We start from the raw sequence: 16816 nt of genomic DNA, 5'->3' as shown, positions 1-16816 counted from the left end.
AGCAGTGATTTTTTAGTATTTTTCATGCAAATCCACACCTGACTAAGTAGTTAAATTTGCTCCAGCCTTGCTTTCTACTCAACCAAAATATACTGCTGTTGCTGGCACATAGTGCACTTCAGCCCTTATTATAGAGAATTCAGGTTTATCTCAGCCTAACAAGGTGCTTATTCATATGAATATATTTAACATTTATGTGAATCCATCACCGGTGTGGTGGAACACTGAAATTGAAGCAAAGGAACCTCTTCCTGCACTCTGGCAGAAAACAGATTACTAGAAACACAAATTGTTTTCCAACGCAAAGGATTATTATTATTATTAGTAGTAGTAGTATTATTATTAGTAGTATTATTATTATTAGTGTGTGTTTGTATAAGTTTAATGCAAAGAAAATAAGTATAAAAAACTCTAATAAATTATTTCTAGGAAAGAAATAGCCAGGCTGATGGCTCCTAAGAATGTATTAGAACATGTAATATTTACCTCACAAGGCCCAGCACCAACGGTTTCAGCCACAGCACAGATCTCTGACTCATTCACAGTGATCTTCCCTTTCAGATATTGGTTGCACTTCTCATTTCCCAAAATAAACAGGTTTGCTACCCGGAGAAGGCCATCATAGTTAACTACTAGGATCAAAAAAGAATGAAAATTTTAAGCTATTTGGGGGAGTGGGGAAGAAGGTGCAGTCTGGATAAACTTATTCATGTGACTTCAGTTATTGTCTTTTCTCTCCAATACTCACATTTTTTTGTCCATTCTCGCTGTTATTATGCATTTGTCATTTGGGTTTCTTATATTTGCTACAAATGACATTTTCAATAAATTTATTTGGTTTAGTTCCCTGAGAATATTTTGAGAATCTTTGCTGTATTAGAAGAAAGGGTTAGGTAACCGCGTTTACCCTACAGGTCACCATCAGCTTGCCCTGTCAATCACAGAAATCAGAAAAAGTGAGCCTGAGAATGTTGTCATTCCCATCAGCAAAGCAAGGGTTTTGCTCCCTGCCTTAAACACAAGTTAATGTGTAATAGTGCCTGCCATGGCCTAGGGAAGGATGTGTGACTTGAAAAATACTGTAACAGAGCGGAGATTTTCTCCTTCTGTGCTGGCTCAGCTACACTGAATGACTTTGTGCCTGCAAGGGCAGAGCCGCAGCTTTGTGCAATCTCCATTCATCAGTGTTGAAGGTCAGGAAGCAGGAGCCCCATGGAGCTTACTCTTGTTCTACATGTCGAAAGACAAGTCTGTACAAGCTGCGAAGATAAATAAAGGGCCTGGACCTGTCTGTTCTCTGCACAGCCATCAAAAGAAAATGCCAAGCTTGCCCTTCACTGACTTATTATCCTGCTTTCTTGAAAAAAAAATCGATGTAACACTTCTTCCTTCCCTGACCAGGATGCTGTGAGGGTTCTAATAAGCAGTGCACAAAATACAGTACAGAGTCCTTGGATGACAGATGTTATGTATTTACTATGTTACATAACTCCATAACATTGCAAATTCCTTATCAGTTCTCTTAAGCTCAGAGTTCCTGTGCTGCTGCACCGTGCTCTAGCCCGGCTTCCCTGGCCCCCAGAGGATGGTAAATATGGCCATGCTGGGAACATCAAAGGCGGTCATCTGGGAGAGGGCTGGTGTGGATTACTTGCCGCCCACAAAGAAATGCAGAGTAATGGTTACAAGGAAGAGAACCTCAGAGTTACAGTCTAGTTTCTGCTCTGCTTCCAGGACAGTGTATGTTGTTGCTGCTTACTCAGGGTCTGTGGCAAAACATTTGAGCACAGTAATTATTGGAGTAATTATTGTCAACTGGCAGCTATTAACTTTATCACCGACACCTAATTAGCCAGATATATTATTTACCAGACTAAATAAAGGTCTGTTTGCCCACATATTTGTATTCACTTCACACAAAAACTGTGTTTAATAAACATTAGTAAGGCTGCAAAGTTGAAGTATTCAAAAGCTAGTAAATGCCAGACGTGGGGCTGCCTGTGCATCCATAGTTCACAGTCTTTCTATTTGTTATTTATGTCTCTGATTACATGATTCTATATTCGTTTTTTCTAGTTGGCATGCAAAGACTGCTCAAGTAGATGAATCAGAATTTTTCAAAAGAGGGTTAGAACTCTGCAAAACAATTCTGCTGCTCTTTTTTTAATATGTAGAACAATATTTTTCTCTAGTTCAGTCTTTGAAATGTTTGAATCATTTTGCCTGTAACTGAAATAAACAAACAAAAGAATGGACTAGTAGAAAATATTTCGTATGGAATGATCTTAGAGAAAATGCTCAAAGATTCACAAAACTAGAAAAAAAAAGAAACTGCATTAGAACACAAAAGCTATTGGACAAGTGTGGCATCAGGCAATACCAGCAGCCTCACCTATAATGACAAGAGGAAGTAAGATGTCAACGTATTCATTTAGTTTTTAAAAATAGTTTCTTACATCCAGTGTATCCCCATCCATAAACACTGCAACTGGTCCTCTCTGGAATGGTGCATCCAGAAATGGGCAATCGGATTATTTCTACAAAATTTGTCAATATGGCAGGTCTGAAAAGAGAAAATAAATACTAGATATAATGGATTTTACTTAAAACTTCTAAAATGTATATTTGAATTGACATTAAATCTATTACAGAATATAAAAATTAAAAACTTTGTCAATTCTTTGCCTTTTTTCCATCGTTGAACAATAAGATGGATTCTTCTACCTACTGTTTCTTCTACCCATTTTTTGTGCTACAGCTGCTAACTGTCAAAAGATTTCTTGAAATGCTGTCACCACTTTTGTGTCATTTAACTTTGATTTTCATCTTAAAAATAAGTAATGATGGCATTTCATTTGAATATATATTTTCACTAATATGGAGGAAGTTTGAAAGTTCATATATACACAAGGATCTCAGTTACAATCTGGTGCTTATTCTGTAAATTAAAACTATTAAATGTGTTGTTTAAAACAAAAGAAACAAGAGCACACACACATCAAAAACAAACAAACAAGACCCACAAACTCCCTGCAACCCAAAACTTGATTATCAAATTAAAAAAAGTAAGCACGATTTTTCAGAAGTAACATGTGTTTTATGATTAAAGTAGGCGAACCTGCCTTTCTGCGCATATCAAGTAAAAGTTCTTAAATTGAAAGTTCGCCCCATGGAGATATCATATGCAGTATCAGATATGGTGGAGAACTGAATTTGCAAATCTTATTTAGGAAGAATGTCATTCATCAGTTGAAAAACCTGGAATTGGCAATAATAGCTACTAACCTGCTAAGTTTCAGTAAGACCAAATCTGACCCTGCAGGGCCATATACCAACTGGGAGATATTCAGAACTTGTCTATGCTTGTCCTCTCCCTTTCCTTTGATATTATGAACTCCAAGCCAGGCTTTGTAGTCTTTCAGATCTTTGTACCTAAATGAGGCAAAGTTGGTTATGATTTTTGCTGAGTGTGTAATAAAATAACTCAATAAACTCTGCTTAATATGATTATGCCAGAAGATCTTAACTAATACTCTTCACCAGAAATAGCTTTTTGCTGCCAACTGTTATTCCAAAATCAACATGCTCAGATGTAAGTTTTTGGTCTGAAGCCACCACACAGTTTTATCTCTTACTGTGACTAAAATCTAATTTTTGTTTCCTAATAGTATCCAGCCATTTAGATCCTTGGACAGTATGAACCTTTGAACTTTTGGAGATTTACCCAATTTTTCTATTTTTTTTGGTCCAGTTAAGCAGGAGCATGAGATTATTTTCATAAAGAGGCAATTGTCTAAGCATTACACTTGGAAAACATATTTATACTTCCATATAAAATAGCCAGAGGTCTTTTAGATTAACAACAACAATAACAGAATATACCAAGGTCCCACAGGACTTTTACATCAGAAAAACAGTGTTGAAGCCAAACAGAAGGGAAAACTTCTACATTTAAGTTGAGGAATTGCTGTGCTGATAAGTTACTGAAAATAGGTGGATTTCAATATTGCAAAGCTACAGACTACTGAGACTACTGTACCGAGAAGGGAAGCACTGCCTTGCTGTTAGAACCCACTCTTCCTTTATCAAAGTACCTCCGCAGATATGCTTATTCCTGGGGGAAAAAAGAAAAATAGAAAAAGTGATTGTGTTAGTTTCTACACAGCCAAAAACTTTGAAAAGTAGTTTCGTTCCCAACATATTTTTGCTGGTGAAAAATAGCTGACAGTCTGTGAAAATATGTCTATATATGTCTCTGTCCCTTTGCTCTCAGTTTCCAAACTTATAGTAGAATGACTTTGCAGAGATTTGCTCCAATATGTATAAACCAGGCGGAAAGACTAATGCATTGTAATGGGAACTAGATTGAAACATTTAAGTCCCCAAACTGCCACCAGATGTAAACAACAATTGGTCATTATTCATGTAGGTATCAAAGCATTGACCTCAAGATGGATAGTTCTTATTTGATTACCATGAGATTGCCTGTGAGATTTCTGTCCCCACATACTTCAGTTGGAAACAATCTGCAGTGTATGACATCCTACATGTGATTATAGAAAACCTGCAGCATAATATATCAAGTAAAATTAAAGCAATTAAACATGACAGTTCTTTCAAAAATAAAGACAAGTGTGGAATGCAGATTAATTTGTTTCCTTCTTTCCTTCAAAATCACATTTTCTGCAGTCCTTTGGAAAGTGAATCAGAATTGTCAGCAATTTAGGAAAAGCTTAAAATCTAACAATTTATAAATTCAAATCACACAAATGTTCAAAGCTTTGCAAAGAACTGCTGGAAGAAACCCAGACTATATGGAATTCAAAGACAGCAGAATAACACAGATGCTTGCCTCCTTTTTATTTTTTTTTAATTGTATTTTGATTGAGGGACAAAATATCATGTCCAAAAGGCTGGATTATTTTAAAAATATAGATCCTGAACAGTTTTATTATGAAAATGTCACAATCAGGAGTATAAATGTGTTCTGGCATATTCTATTTCCAACACTAATTATTAAAAGAAATTTATAAGATTTCATCATCTGCTTTAGAAGATTGACTGGTACACATAGGAAGGTTAAACTTCTTATTTAAATGCAGCACAAATCCAGAACTACTCCATAAAACAGACAAAATTAATCCAAATATACATAAATATAGCTGCTAACAGAACCCAGATCAAATATATAAGAAAATATATCATTGATTAATTTAACATTTAGAGGTGGACTTGAGTTGCCAATGTGAATACAAGTTTCTGTGTATCACTAGGCCTTTATCACTTAGACATGGGTATTCCATTTTGACGTGTACAGATAATTTTTGGCAGAAAGTCATGAAGTCATGAAGATTTTGTTTCAAACAACATTCTATTTGCTTCCTTGGTAACAACACAAAATAAAACTACATTTTTATGTCCACATGTAATACTTAAAAATATATTTTGCTGCTGGAGTATTCCAGGAATCCTTTTTCCACAAGAGAATCTGCGATCATTTAATCACTCATCTGCTTAGTGGAATTTTGTTGCATAGCACAAAAGCCAGGTTCAACTACCTTAACATTAGCTATTTGAATTTTAGGCAGCCAGATGTAATTCACCCTACCCATCTAAAATTTCCTGAAAGATTAAAGCTGCTTAAAAAATAGAGGAAAGATAAACTTTTCCAGAGAGTGGTTCTGGTTATTTAGTCTAGGAATAGACTGATGTTCCTCTAGAAATGTCTTTCTGCACCATCTGCTATACTTCCAGAAAGGTCTAGTTCTGGATGGAGCTCATGTGATGCAAATATTATGAAGGACGGGAAGGACCCCCAGAATTTCTCTAGCAATGAAACAATGTGATTCTACATTTTCTTTTATTCCAATTATTCATTTAAGACCTATTTTACAACACAGCTTTGAAAGAGATGACGAATCATAAGCTGATAGAATTGATCTGTTATTTAGTCTGTATCAGCAGACAAAATCATTTTAAAAGATTTTATTTTTTTTACCTTTATTATTTTTTTTTTTTTTTTAATGATAGAAGATACAAGGCTGATACATGAGATATATCTCCTGTTATACATTAATGATTCACACTTCCAGCTGATGAGTTATGAATGAGAGTAATGAGTATAGGAAACAGTAATTCTGTGTTCTGGCTTTTACATAGTAGCAAAGTAAAATCTGCCATAATGCAATACACATTTCCAGTTGTACATTTTACAGTCTTGTTTTACAGAATGAAAATGTTTTCCTTATAGCTCCTAATTATTTTTGTAATACAAAATAAATCTCAGTTGCATGCAATGATATGAGCAGAAAGCTAAATTTGACACAGGTATAAATCCTGAATCCAACACTTCACAACTAAATACACTGTTCTTAAAGTGAAAATATTGATATGAAACTCAAGTTTTTCAGTAATAGTTTCTGAAATAGTTTAATGCTGGATACTAAGCCAACGTTATGTACTGGCCTGCAATATCTAATCAAAAGAGCAGAACACTATGAATACTTTACAAGGTCATATGTGTAAGCTACTGAGAATTAACATATAGATATTTCACTGACAGAGTGAATAGTAGGGAATCACTAGATGTTCCAGGAATGCAGATTATCTGTTTTTATAGGATTTAACTGCGATCTAGAAGTATTGTTATTATGGTCAACATATTCTAAAGTTCAAAACCAAATATCCTAGTAGATGTATTGTCTTTCTAATCGAAGTGATAGTTACCTGTATGTCAAACTAACCACCCATCCTTCGTTAGTTTGTGTTGGGATTCCATTTACAACTCTCAAATGTTTTGTTGAGGCACAAGGAATGGCAGTATCTGAAAGCAGGTCCAGAGATCACATTTTACTAAAAACAGCGGTAGGAAACCTGTACAGTTGCACATAAGGACCACAAGAAGGTCAATATTCATTACGGATTAACTTTGCTACACTAATGAAATACATTTCTAGAGCATCAAAACTACTTCAGCAAAGCTGGATCAGTCCATATAAATATTAATAGGAAATATAAAATATATATATTTAAATACGTTTATTGAGGAGATTTATATAGTTACAAAGCAATAATTGAAAACCATCACCACATCTCACCACTGACAAGACAGGACAGTAAGAATAAATAAAGGATTATAATAAAGGTATGATACATTTTCCTCTTCTAGTAGCAATTTTTCCATAGCTGTATGATTTTTTTTTTTTGTATTTTTAACTGATCTTTCTCTTGTTTCCCAATGAGAAAGAAATGGTTTATCCTAGAGGATGCAATACATGCACTGCACAGTGAATCTACAAACTTACTTACCATCCAAGCTAGTTGTAGTAGGAGTTGTATCACCTTCACCTAGACAGACACATAAGATATCCATAATACAAAATTAAAAATTGAATAAAAGTAAAGAGCAAATGGCATATTGTTAATTGCAATACTTCTCAAAGTTTTAAACTTCAATGATTCTTTAATACTCTACAAAAGCAAAATTTGGTACGAATTAACAAGAAGGCAAAATTTAATTGCAAAATATTCATATAAGAATTAAACTTTTTGCAACAGGAGTTTCAAATATTTTTCTTTTTGGTTGAATCCCAAATATATCAGGCTATCTATTATCTTCAAATTACGGATTTTATTCAAACAAGCAAGCACTGAAAAACAATGTTGTGACTTTTCTATAAGCCTTTAGGAACTATAGAAAGCATGTGATTCAGTCCAAATAACATCTAATGAAAACTTCTAATTTCCTTAAAAATATTTGAAACTTCAAAAGTTCTTTTATGTTGCTATCATTGAAAACTTATCCTTATTGAAACGTGTTCCCCAAAATATGGTTTGGTTCTTCCACTTAGTCCAAGTCAAAATACAGTTAAAACAACGTTGTTTAAACTTGTTTCAAAATTTGTGCCTTCAGTGATGTCTGCGGAGGGACCCAGTGTTATGAGCTAGAAATGTAGGTGTAGCTACTGAAAACTTGCGCAGACAAAATTTAAACAGTCTCATCCAGCCAGATTTCCATGATTATGCAAATATGTACATAATAAGGTATACAGTTTGTGCCAGTTTGAATGAAAATGGGTTAATTTCCTTCATGCAGTCAGAAACCTGTCTTTTTCATAGCTAGCACGCTCATTATTTGGACTTGGTTTGAGAAGAAGAAGGTAACACCCCAACAGAGAGTTAATGTTTTTAATTGCTCTGGTCTGAGAGCCAAGGACACTCTGAGCACTCTACCCACAGGTGAGAGGCATTGAGGAAGGTGGGCATGGATGGGGCAGAGCTTGATTGACATTCAGACTGATCAATAAGAATATTCCATCCCATTAGTGTCATGCTCCAGATTTAAGACTGAGCCCTTCCAGTTTCTCTCTCCCTTTCTCCTCTTCTGCTCTCTCTCTGGGGCAAAGCTAGGGGAATTTTTTTGATGCGAGATGTTTAGTTCAGCCCTTTGCCATTTTGCAGAGGCCTCTGAGCCTTTCTGCCTTTTTCCTTTCTTTTCTCTCTCTGTGTTCGGCTGGAAACCAGGTGCTGTTTCCTAGAACTAGCTGCTCAGTGTGTTCATGAGGAATTGCCTTGAGTATCTTTTATTTCTATTATATACATATATTTACTAGTAGTGTATTAATATTTTGTTATTTTATTAAACTGTGTTTTTCTTGATCCAGATTTCTCTCTTCCGTTTTGATTCCCCTGTTGGAGGGGGTGGCAGAGGGGGTGAGCGAGCAGCTATGATGGTTGTATTGCTAGCTTGGGTTAAACCACGGCACATCTATATACCTAGTTAAATTTTAATGTGTATGTATACATACATGCATGTGTATGTGTGTGCATATGTATATGTGTATGTACATATGTATACATATAAATATGTATATACAGTGCAATTTGAAGAGACCTGTTAAAGGCACCAAGTAAGCACACTTGGAAACTGCCAACACTTTTTCTATGCTGATACAGCCAGTTATCAATACCTGAGTGAGATGATAGTAGTTTAATACTAGTCCACACAAGTTATAGCCATAAAACAGACATATTACAGATCTGAAGGTTGATTCCTGAAATAATACTCACCATTGTCATATACCCTACAAATGTTTACTCTGAATATTTCCTTAGCGTTTCACTGATCCAGATCATTAACTCAGAGTGAGTGAATATTATTTATATTTCTTCAGCTGTTTTTCTTTCTCCACATTGACACAAGCAACTTTTTGCAGAGTTTGTTTACTCTTCACATAGATGGCAAAATATCACCTGAGACTTCAAATATCACCTCTTAGAGGTGCTGCAATTCAGACTTTGAGGAAATGCAGCAGATTGCTGCTGGGAATGAATGTAACACTATCTTTAACCTCTAGAGATCACAGACATGCATTCAAAAGCCTGATTTGCCATTTAAATATTCTCCCAGGATATACAGCATAGTGATTTAGAAATAAGAAGTGAAGATAAAAATTTGGAACATAAATGTGAATCGCACATTTTTGGCATAAATCTATCTTTTCCCATTTAGCAATTTATTACTGAATTCCCAAGGATTTTTAATTGTTTATGTAAGATTTTTAGATTGTAACATGTAACTATGAAGCAGTGATATTACTAATTCTTGCCAGGAGTTAAATTATCTCATAACCATCCAAAAAAATAACCTAATCTATACAGCACATATACCTTTCAGCACATATATAGTGAATTATCTTAACTTTACAAATAAATGTAGATCACACAAAGAGACTATGAAGCTTGTACCACAGCAGATAACTGTCCCAGGGTTTCTTGAGGTCACAGCCAGCATTCTGACCACTAGACAATTATCTGTCTCCATCCAGCCCTCATTCAATAGCTAGATCTGTTGGAAAATGTTTGACCATCTCTAATAGCCCTTTTGTGCTCCTGCTGCATAAATAACCCTTGAAATCTCCAAGCTGGTCAAGGAAAAGGACCCTTTGTTCACATATTGCACAAGCACTTCTGTCTGTTCCTTCTCAGACATGCACAGTTGATTCTTGATTGAATTACACATTTTCTGCTGCCACAAGTGACGACAGAAAGGTGTAGATATGCATGTGACACCACGGCTTCACTGGGACTGTACAGTTGACAATGCCTGAGGCACACCAAGTACTCACATCGAGAAATAGGGCAGTAATCCCAGGGAACAAGAGGATCATCTGTGTAACACCAGGGACCATGAAAATCATCATCTGGATTGCGGCAATAGTTTTTCTTCAGTTTACTAACATCTGGTTCTCTGAATATTTGTATATGCCTACAGGGAAAAAAAAAATTCAAAGTGCTGAAAAGCTTTATACTATAGCCCAAATTTTCCAAGGTTAAATGTTGTTTTGCTCCACATTGTAATATTAGCTGATTGAGAAGCCTATAGGTCAGGGTTTAGGGCTGGTTAAAATCAAAAGGAAGATGAGACCCAAATATTTGCTGGATCTGGGTCCAAGTTTCCTCTGGTTAGTATTTTAAGCGCTGTGTTCACCAGACAGCTGGGAGGTTTCTAGATCTCCCACTAAAGCTAAAATCCCTGCATACCCTCAGGAGGGATCATTACTTTGATTAGAAGAGCATCTATGTTGCCCTCAGTGAATCTGCAGGACTCTCTAGCGGCACAGGTACCTTCTCCCTGCAGATTAACAGCACAAGGGAGCACCGAATTTGCAAAGGAAGTTGAATCTTAGGGAAAAGAAAAACAAACACAAGAAAGTTAGCAAGACTAAGCATCAGGCAAGGAGAAGGATGAATGGCTCAAAGTGCAGTGATAGGTCACCTAAAATAGAAACCTACACAGGCACTTTAAAGCTGAAATTTGGGGGTGACAATCTGAAGCAGAGAAAACTGTCTGGCTTGACAGACAGAAGCACCCAGGTTTTCTAAGTTACAGCTGCATTGCTCTTTTAGTTCATAACCAACCATGCATTCTCCTTCTGGCACACTCAGAACCAGAGTAAATATTGAAGTGAGACAGATAACTCCCCAAAGAAGGTCACAGATAGAAAATTTGTGGGGATGAGAGCAGAAAGGCTGATCTCTCCTCAAGATTATATGAATGCAATTGCATCAAGTATCCAGTAGGTTCGAGCTGTCTCAATCACAGCGGACTGAAGACTTGTCATAGCTTTCAGAAGTCATGATCTTTAACCTCTGCCTCCCTTACATGGACAGCACACTGGAATAGGTGTGGGGAAAACCACACGTAGTCCAGTTGGTGATTCCACGGTGCCACTGAAGTCTACCTTTTGCAATCCAGCTTCCCCAAAGGCCGACCTACTGAATTACACACTTTCACTCAACTCACCACCAAGTCAGCATCAGGAATAAGGGACAGCCAAATTCCAGAGGGAAATGGCAATTATGTTGGGCACTATGACCATGGCGGTCATGAGCACTAGCTCAAGAACAAGTACCAAAAGTAATACAGACAGAATCACATTAATTTCAGAAACTAAGGGGAAACAAAGGAAAAACTGCTTCTGTCTGGCCCACCAAGGTGTGTAATATCTCATACATAGAAAATTTTTGATGAATCTCTGTCTTTGTGCAGTACATGGAAGTTATTGTTATTGGCACTCCTGACATTTATTAATCTACTGTTCTGAACCAGCAGAGACAACACTGAGGATCCTGGCAAGATTAAAAAATCTTGGAAACTCAGAACTTCTTTTGGATTTACTGCTGATTCACACAGTATCACAGTATCACAGTATGTTTGGGATTGAAAGGGACCTCAAAAGATCATCTAGTCCAATCCCCCTGCTGGAGCAGGAACACCTAGGTGAGGTTGCACAGGAACATGTCCAGGAGGGTTTTGAATGTCTCCAGAGAAGGAGACTCCACAACCCCCCTGGGCAGCCTGTTCCAGTGTCTGTCACCCTCACTGAGAAGAAGTAGTTTTTTCTCAAATTTAAGTGGAACCTCTTGTGTTCCATCTTGATCCCATTACCTATCATTGTTTGCCAGCGAGAAGAGCCTGGCTCCATCCTCGTGGCACTCACCCTTTATGTATTTATAAACATTAATAAGGTCACCCCTCAGTCTCCTCTTCTCCAAACTAAAGAGACCCAGCTCCCTCAGCCTTTCCTCATAAGGGAGGTGCTCCGCTGCCTTAATCATCTTTGTTGCCCTACGCTGGACCCTCTCCAGCAGTTCCCTGTCCTTCTTGAACTTGCCATTTCCACAGCTTGACTATGAAGCCAAAGTAATGATAAATAACATAAATTACAAGCCACTTTAATGGCATTTGATGTCAGTGTCACTGTATCATAGACTCATTATTCAATTTCAGGTTGCAAAGGACCTTAAGTGGTTTTAAGGCCAACCTCCTGCTTGAAGTAGCATGAGCTATGAGATTAGATTGATAACATAACCATTTCTTACTTTAGTCCTGCTACCCTCTCATGGAATAAAACCTTCAAGGACAAAGATGGGGTAAACCAACCCAGTAAACTAAATGCTAAGAAACATCCCAAAATCTGTAATTAGTTGTTAGCGTGAACAAAGCTATGTTGTGTAATATATTTAAACACCAAGGAAAATTAAAAAAAAAAAAAAATAAAAAAAGAAAGAAAAAATAAAAGCAAAAGATATTAAAAGCTCCAGGGCATAAGGGACTATTTTAGAATCACTGAAGAAGAAAAAGAGCTGCCATCTGGAGGCAGTATTTATTCAGGACTCACTGAACCATCTCTTTCTGTTTCATATGTACACACCTACGTAAGTCTTCAATATTCTTGTCCCATGTGGAGCAAGTTAGCCCAGATCTTGTCTTGGATATATTCCCCATGTAACTCTTGCCATTGCCACGATAACAATCTGAATAAAGAGTGTTGAGACAAAAAGAAGCAGAGGGTGACTGTGCAACATTGAAAAGAAACTCTTCCTTCCCATCAGTAATCCAAATAATTAAAGACAAGGGTTACATCTAGCAAACACTATGCAATAAAAATCAGACACCTGTATAAATCAAATCAGAAAGAAAAGGGGAGAAGGTTTAAAATTTAGATACATAATCTCCTCCTTGAGACCTTCATTCTTGACACAGTAGCATTTTAGATTTTGTCTTACTTAGATAAACTGGGCAAATTTCTTTCATAAATAGTTAGCTTATGGTTGACTTAGAAGAGTCACACAATATTCTAAAAGTTGTCAGGAGCTGTTTTATACAATATAAAAGAAAATGCACCCTTAATCCTCCTTCCTCAAAAACCAGGCACTCTTGGCCTGTTTGAAACACCTTTGTGTAGATTCTGGATACTGACAACAGTATATTATTATAAATTCAAGTTCTGCTTTGGCAAAATCAAAAAATCAACATGACTTCAATTTTAATGTAATTCAAAAACTTGCATGTTCACTCCAGCAAAGTCATGTTTAATTCATAAGATTTTATCACAAGCCTTTTTGAGAATTTTCAAGAGAATTGTTTGACATGATCGCTACTAAAAAAACTTTTTGTATGAAGAATTTCATTTCATATTCATTTTTATTTTTTGATAATTGATACTTTACAAAAACAAACAAACAAACAAACAAAAAAACTAACGCACAGAATTAAAATCTAAGTTTAATCCTCACTCTGACAGAACTCTTGAAAGCCCAACTCTTTCCAATTTTAAGATAAATGGCTAAAATTTAAAGATGGAGAAATTAATGCATCCTGAGTTAAGGTTGTATGCCTGAGGTCTTAGCCTCAGTTTACTCTAGGATTGATGTTAGTTCTCAGGATGCATTAATACAACTTAGAGTAATACCAAGGCCTCATGAGAAAAACATTTGCCTGAAGACTCAGAGTGGACTTTACAGGCAGAAGTAACAGATTGAAGCTAAGAGGCTATATGGGAAGTCAGCACAAGTCCTTTCAGACAAGAGAATATATGGAAAAAAAAAAAGTCACATTTTGTGGCCTCTTATGCAACTATAAAAATACTGTGAACCAAGAAAATAATCTGGAAAATGGCCTTTGAAATTGTAGCAAATCTCCAGCTAATATGAAACGGCATGCAAATTCACTTTGTCTAAAAACCAGATCCAACAGCGAATCTTTGCTGCAGCTTTCCCTGCTGGAATTGAAACATGAACTGAGAAATGAATCTCATTTACACCATGATGAATCCAAAATATGCAAATAAAGACAAAGCGGAACTACGCAGGTGTAATGCAGATGTACTGAGACCAAATTCTCTAGTTTACAAGCCTGCCTATCTGCCATTTGGAACAGTACAGCATTCACTTGAAATCGCGTTATCGCCTTTCCCTCTGTTACCTTGTTCATTTGATACACCACATTTAGGAATCTGGGAGCAATAACCAATCCGGATGTTTGGGTCAGTGGTAAAACACCAAGGTGCTTCAGATCCATCTGGATTTCGGCAGTAGTTCTCCCTCAAATCCCTATAAAAATAAATATGTTACCTCACAGCAGGGATAATCTAAACCACTGATGCATTCTATTGCTTTGTATTATGAATTAGCAATAACATAGGCTCCTTAAGGTCTGTGTGTTACCAATCAGTGTCAAGTGCAAGGAGATGAAGAGCCAGTAAGTACACAGTCTACAGAAAAATATAGTAATTTTAATAAGAATATTGTTATGGGAATTCATTTTCAGTGGACCTATGTTTTGACTGGATATAAGATTTCATTTGCAGATTAACAATATTTTCAATGTAGCTTATTTTTATTCATCGTTCTCCATCAAAATTTGCATGCAAGCTGACATTGGATACACCTGCAATCCATTACAAGTGCTTTTAAATAGAAACATTACCAAAGTGCTTAAAATTCATTGTACTTTGAATGGTTCTGCTGAGTTTAAAGTAACAGGGTCCTGTAGATCATCAGTGATTCATTTAAGAAACTGAATCTTGGAATATAAAAAATGTATGTTGAAATTCTATACAGCTGTTACCTTTAAAGTAAAAGTTAGCCACCAGGGAACATCTTTGTATGTCTCTCACAGCTTGCATAAAATACTCAAACCATTTAAATGTAAGTTTTATTTCCCACCTCCTGACAGTTGTTGCCATGTTCTGTGTATCTCTGTGTTTCACTGTATTTTTCCATCTGCAGCACTTACCGATAACAGACTACGGAAAGAATGGGGCTTATACTGTAATTCTCACTCAAGTGAGTGAGTTTTGAACAGTTGTACCAACAGTTATGCTGATTTTGCTAAAGCTATTTTCCTGAATAGCTCCTACACTCTCAAGCACTGGGTGAATAAGCAGTCCTAAAACTGTTACCCCCTCTACATTGCTGGGAACATCATCAAAACTGCACAAGGGCCTAATCTTGCAGTAGCTTTACGTAGGTACAGCGCAGATTGGTTTCAGTGTTGGTTTGTCTGAGAAAAACCTGTGGGATCAGGCTCAAGCACTAACTTCCAGATAAATTCAAGGTGGTCTTGAGACTGACAGAGGAGGCTCAGGATCAGTATTATTTCCCTTTACCATGGTGACTGTTCCATTTTCAGTAGATGTGTTGCAATGCACAGTATTTGATCAATAAACTGAACAGTAGTAGTGAGGGGATTAAGACAACAAACCTAATTATTTTGCTTAAACTTGCTATTGTTCGAGTGATCATCCAAACTCTGACTGGAATCTTTTCTTTACCTTGAAAGATCCACACTATTAAATTCCAGCATGAGGCCACACTGCTATTTAGCCATCAATAAAGACATTGAGTTCAGTCTGGGCGTTGCATCCATGCTGGTCAGATAGGTTTCCTCTATGCTCAGTGCAAAATGGACTGAAAGAGTGTGATTAAGGTAACTACCTAAAATAAGTTGATTATTCATATTCTGGGAGTTAATGAGCTATACAGGAAGGTTAGATGACCAGTGGTCCTTTAGGTAAAAGCAGTCCTAGTGATGCAAATATTTTTAATAATGAGACAGAAAAATTATTATAAAGATGGAAAATAAAAGAAGTTTTGTCAAATATTATAAGTTCCAAATATTGCCAGTGAGATTCCACTTAGGTTATATTTAGGACATATTAAGTCAAAGTCACTAGCCAAACTGTGAACAAGTAATTACCTCCATGAAAGAAAAACAGTAGTATAGAATCATAGAAAAGTTTGGCTTGGAAGGAACCTGTCATCTGGTCTAACCCCTGTGCCATGAGCAGGGACATCTTCAACCAGATCAGGCTGCTCAGATCCCCATGCAGCCTGGCCTTGAATGTCTCTAGGAATGGAGCACCTACCACCTCTCTGGGCAAGCTGGGCCAGTGTTTCACCACCCTGATTGTAAAACATTTCTTCCTTATATCTAGTTTGAATCCCTTTCAGATTAAAACCATCACCCCTTGTCCTATCACAATAGGCCCCACTAAAAATTCTGGTCCCATCTTTCTTATAAGCCCCCTTTAAATACTGAAAGACCGCAATTATGTGTCCCTGGAACCTTCTCTTCTTCTGGCTAAAAAGGCTCTCAGCCTCTCCTCATAGGAGACATGTTCCATCCCTCTGGTCATCTTGATGGCCTCCTCTGGACTCTCTCCAACAGTTCCATGTCTTTCTTGTACTGGAGACCCCAGAGTTGGACACAACACTGCAGATGAAGTCCCACCAGAGTGGCATGGAGAGGCAGAATCACCTCCCTCAACCTGCTGGTCAGGATATGGTTGGCTTTCTGGGCTACAAGTGTACATTGCCAGCTCATGTCCAGCTTCTCATCTACCAGTACCCCTAAGTCCTTCTTTGTGCAGCTGCTCTCAAGCCCTTCTTCCCCAAGCTGGTACTGATACAAGGGGTTGCACCAACCTGGGTGTAGGACATTGTAATGTACCAGCACTATTGGGATTCA

At 36.9% G+C, this 16816-nt stretch overlaps 1 protein-coding gene across 6 annotated transcripts in view; it reads right to left on the bottom strand.

Moving 5' to 3' along the window:
• The window catches only part of HGF (hepatocyte growth factor), a 63635-nt gene that overhangs the window by 5896 nt on the left and 40923 nt on the right, over positions 1-16816 (bottom strand). For 5 of the 6 annotated variants that reach the window (XR_014183157.1, XR_014183158.1, XM_082043519.1 and 2 more), the window contains exons 9-17: positions 14270-14397; positions 12717-12819; positions 10128-10267; positions 7309-7347; positions 6727-6823; positions 4040-4114; positions 3286-3432; positions 2457-2563; positions 487-632 (exon numbers count right to left, since the gene is read on the bottom strand). Coding sequence is in view for 4 of the 6 variants with exons in the window: in XM_082043519.1 (XP_081899645.1) it covers positions 487-632; positions 2457-2563; positions 3286-3432; positions 4040-4114; positions 6727-6823; positions 7309-7347; positions 10128-10267; positions 12717-12819; positions 14270-14397 (982 nt within the window). In the remaining 2 variants the exon portion in view is untranslated. The remainder of the gene's footprint in view (positions 1-486; positions 633-2456; positions 2564-3285; positions 3433-4039; positions 4115-6726; positions 6824-7308; positions 7348-10127; positions 10268-12716; positions 12820-14269; positions 14398-16816) is intronic. The other variant, XM_082043520.1, reaches the window with a different exon arrangement.

Source organism: Streptopelia decaocto (assembly GCF_964273445.1).
Source record: "Streptopelia decaocto genome assembly, chromosome: 1".
Classification (NCBI taxonomy): Eukaryota; Metazoa; Chordata; class Aves; order Columbiformes; family Columbidae; genus Streptopelia; species Streptopelia decaocto.
The sequence above is the reverse complement of the archived record's forward strand: the minus strand, read 5'-3'. Positions and strand labels throughout refer to the sequence as shown.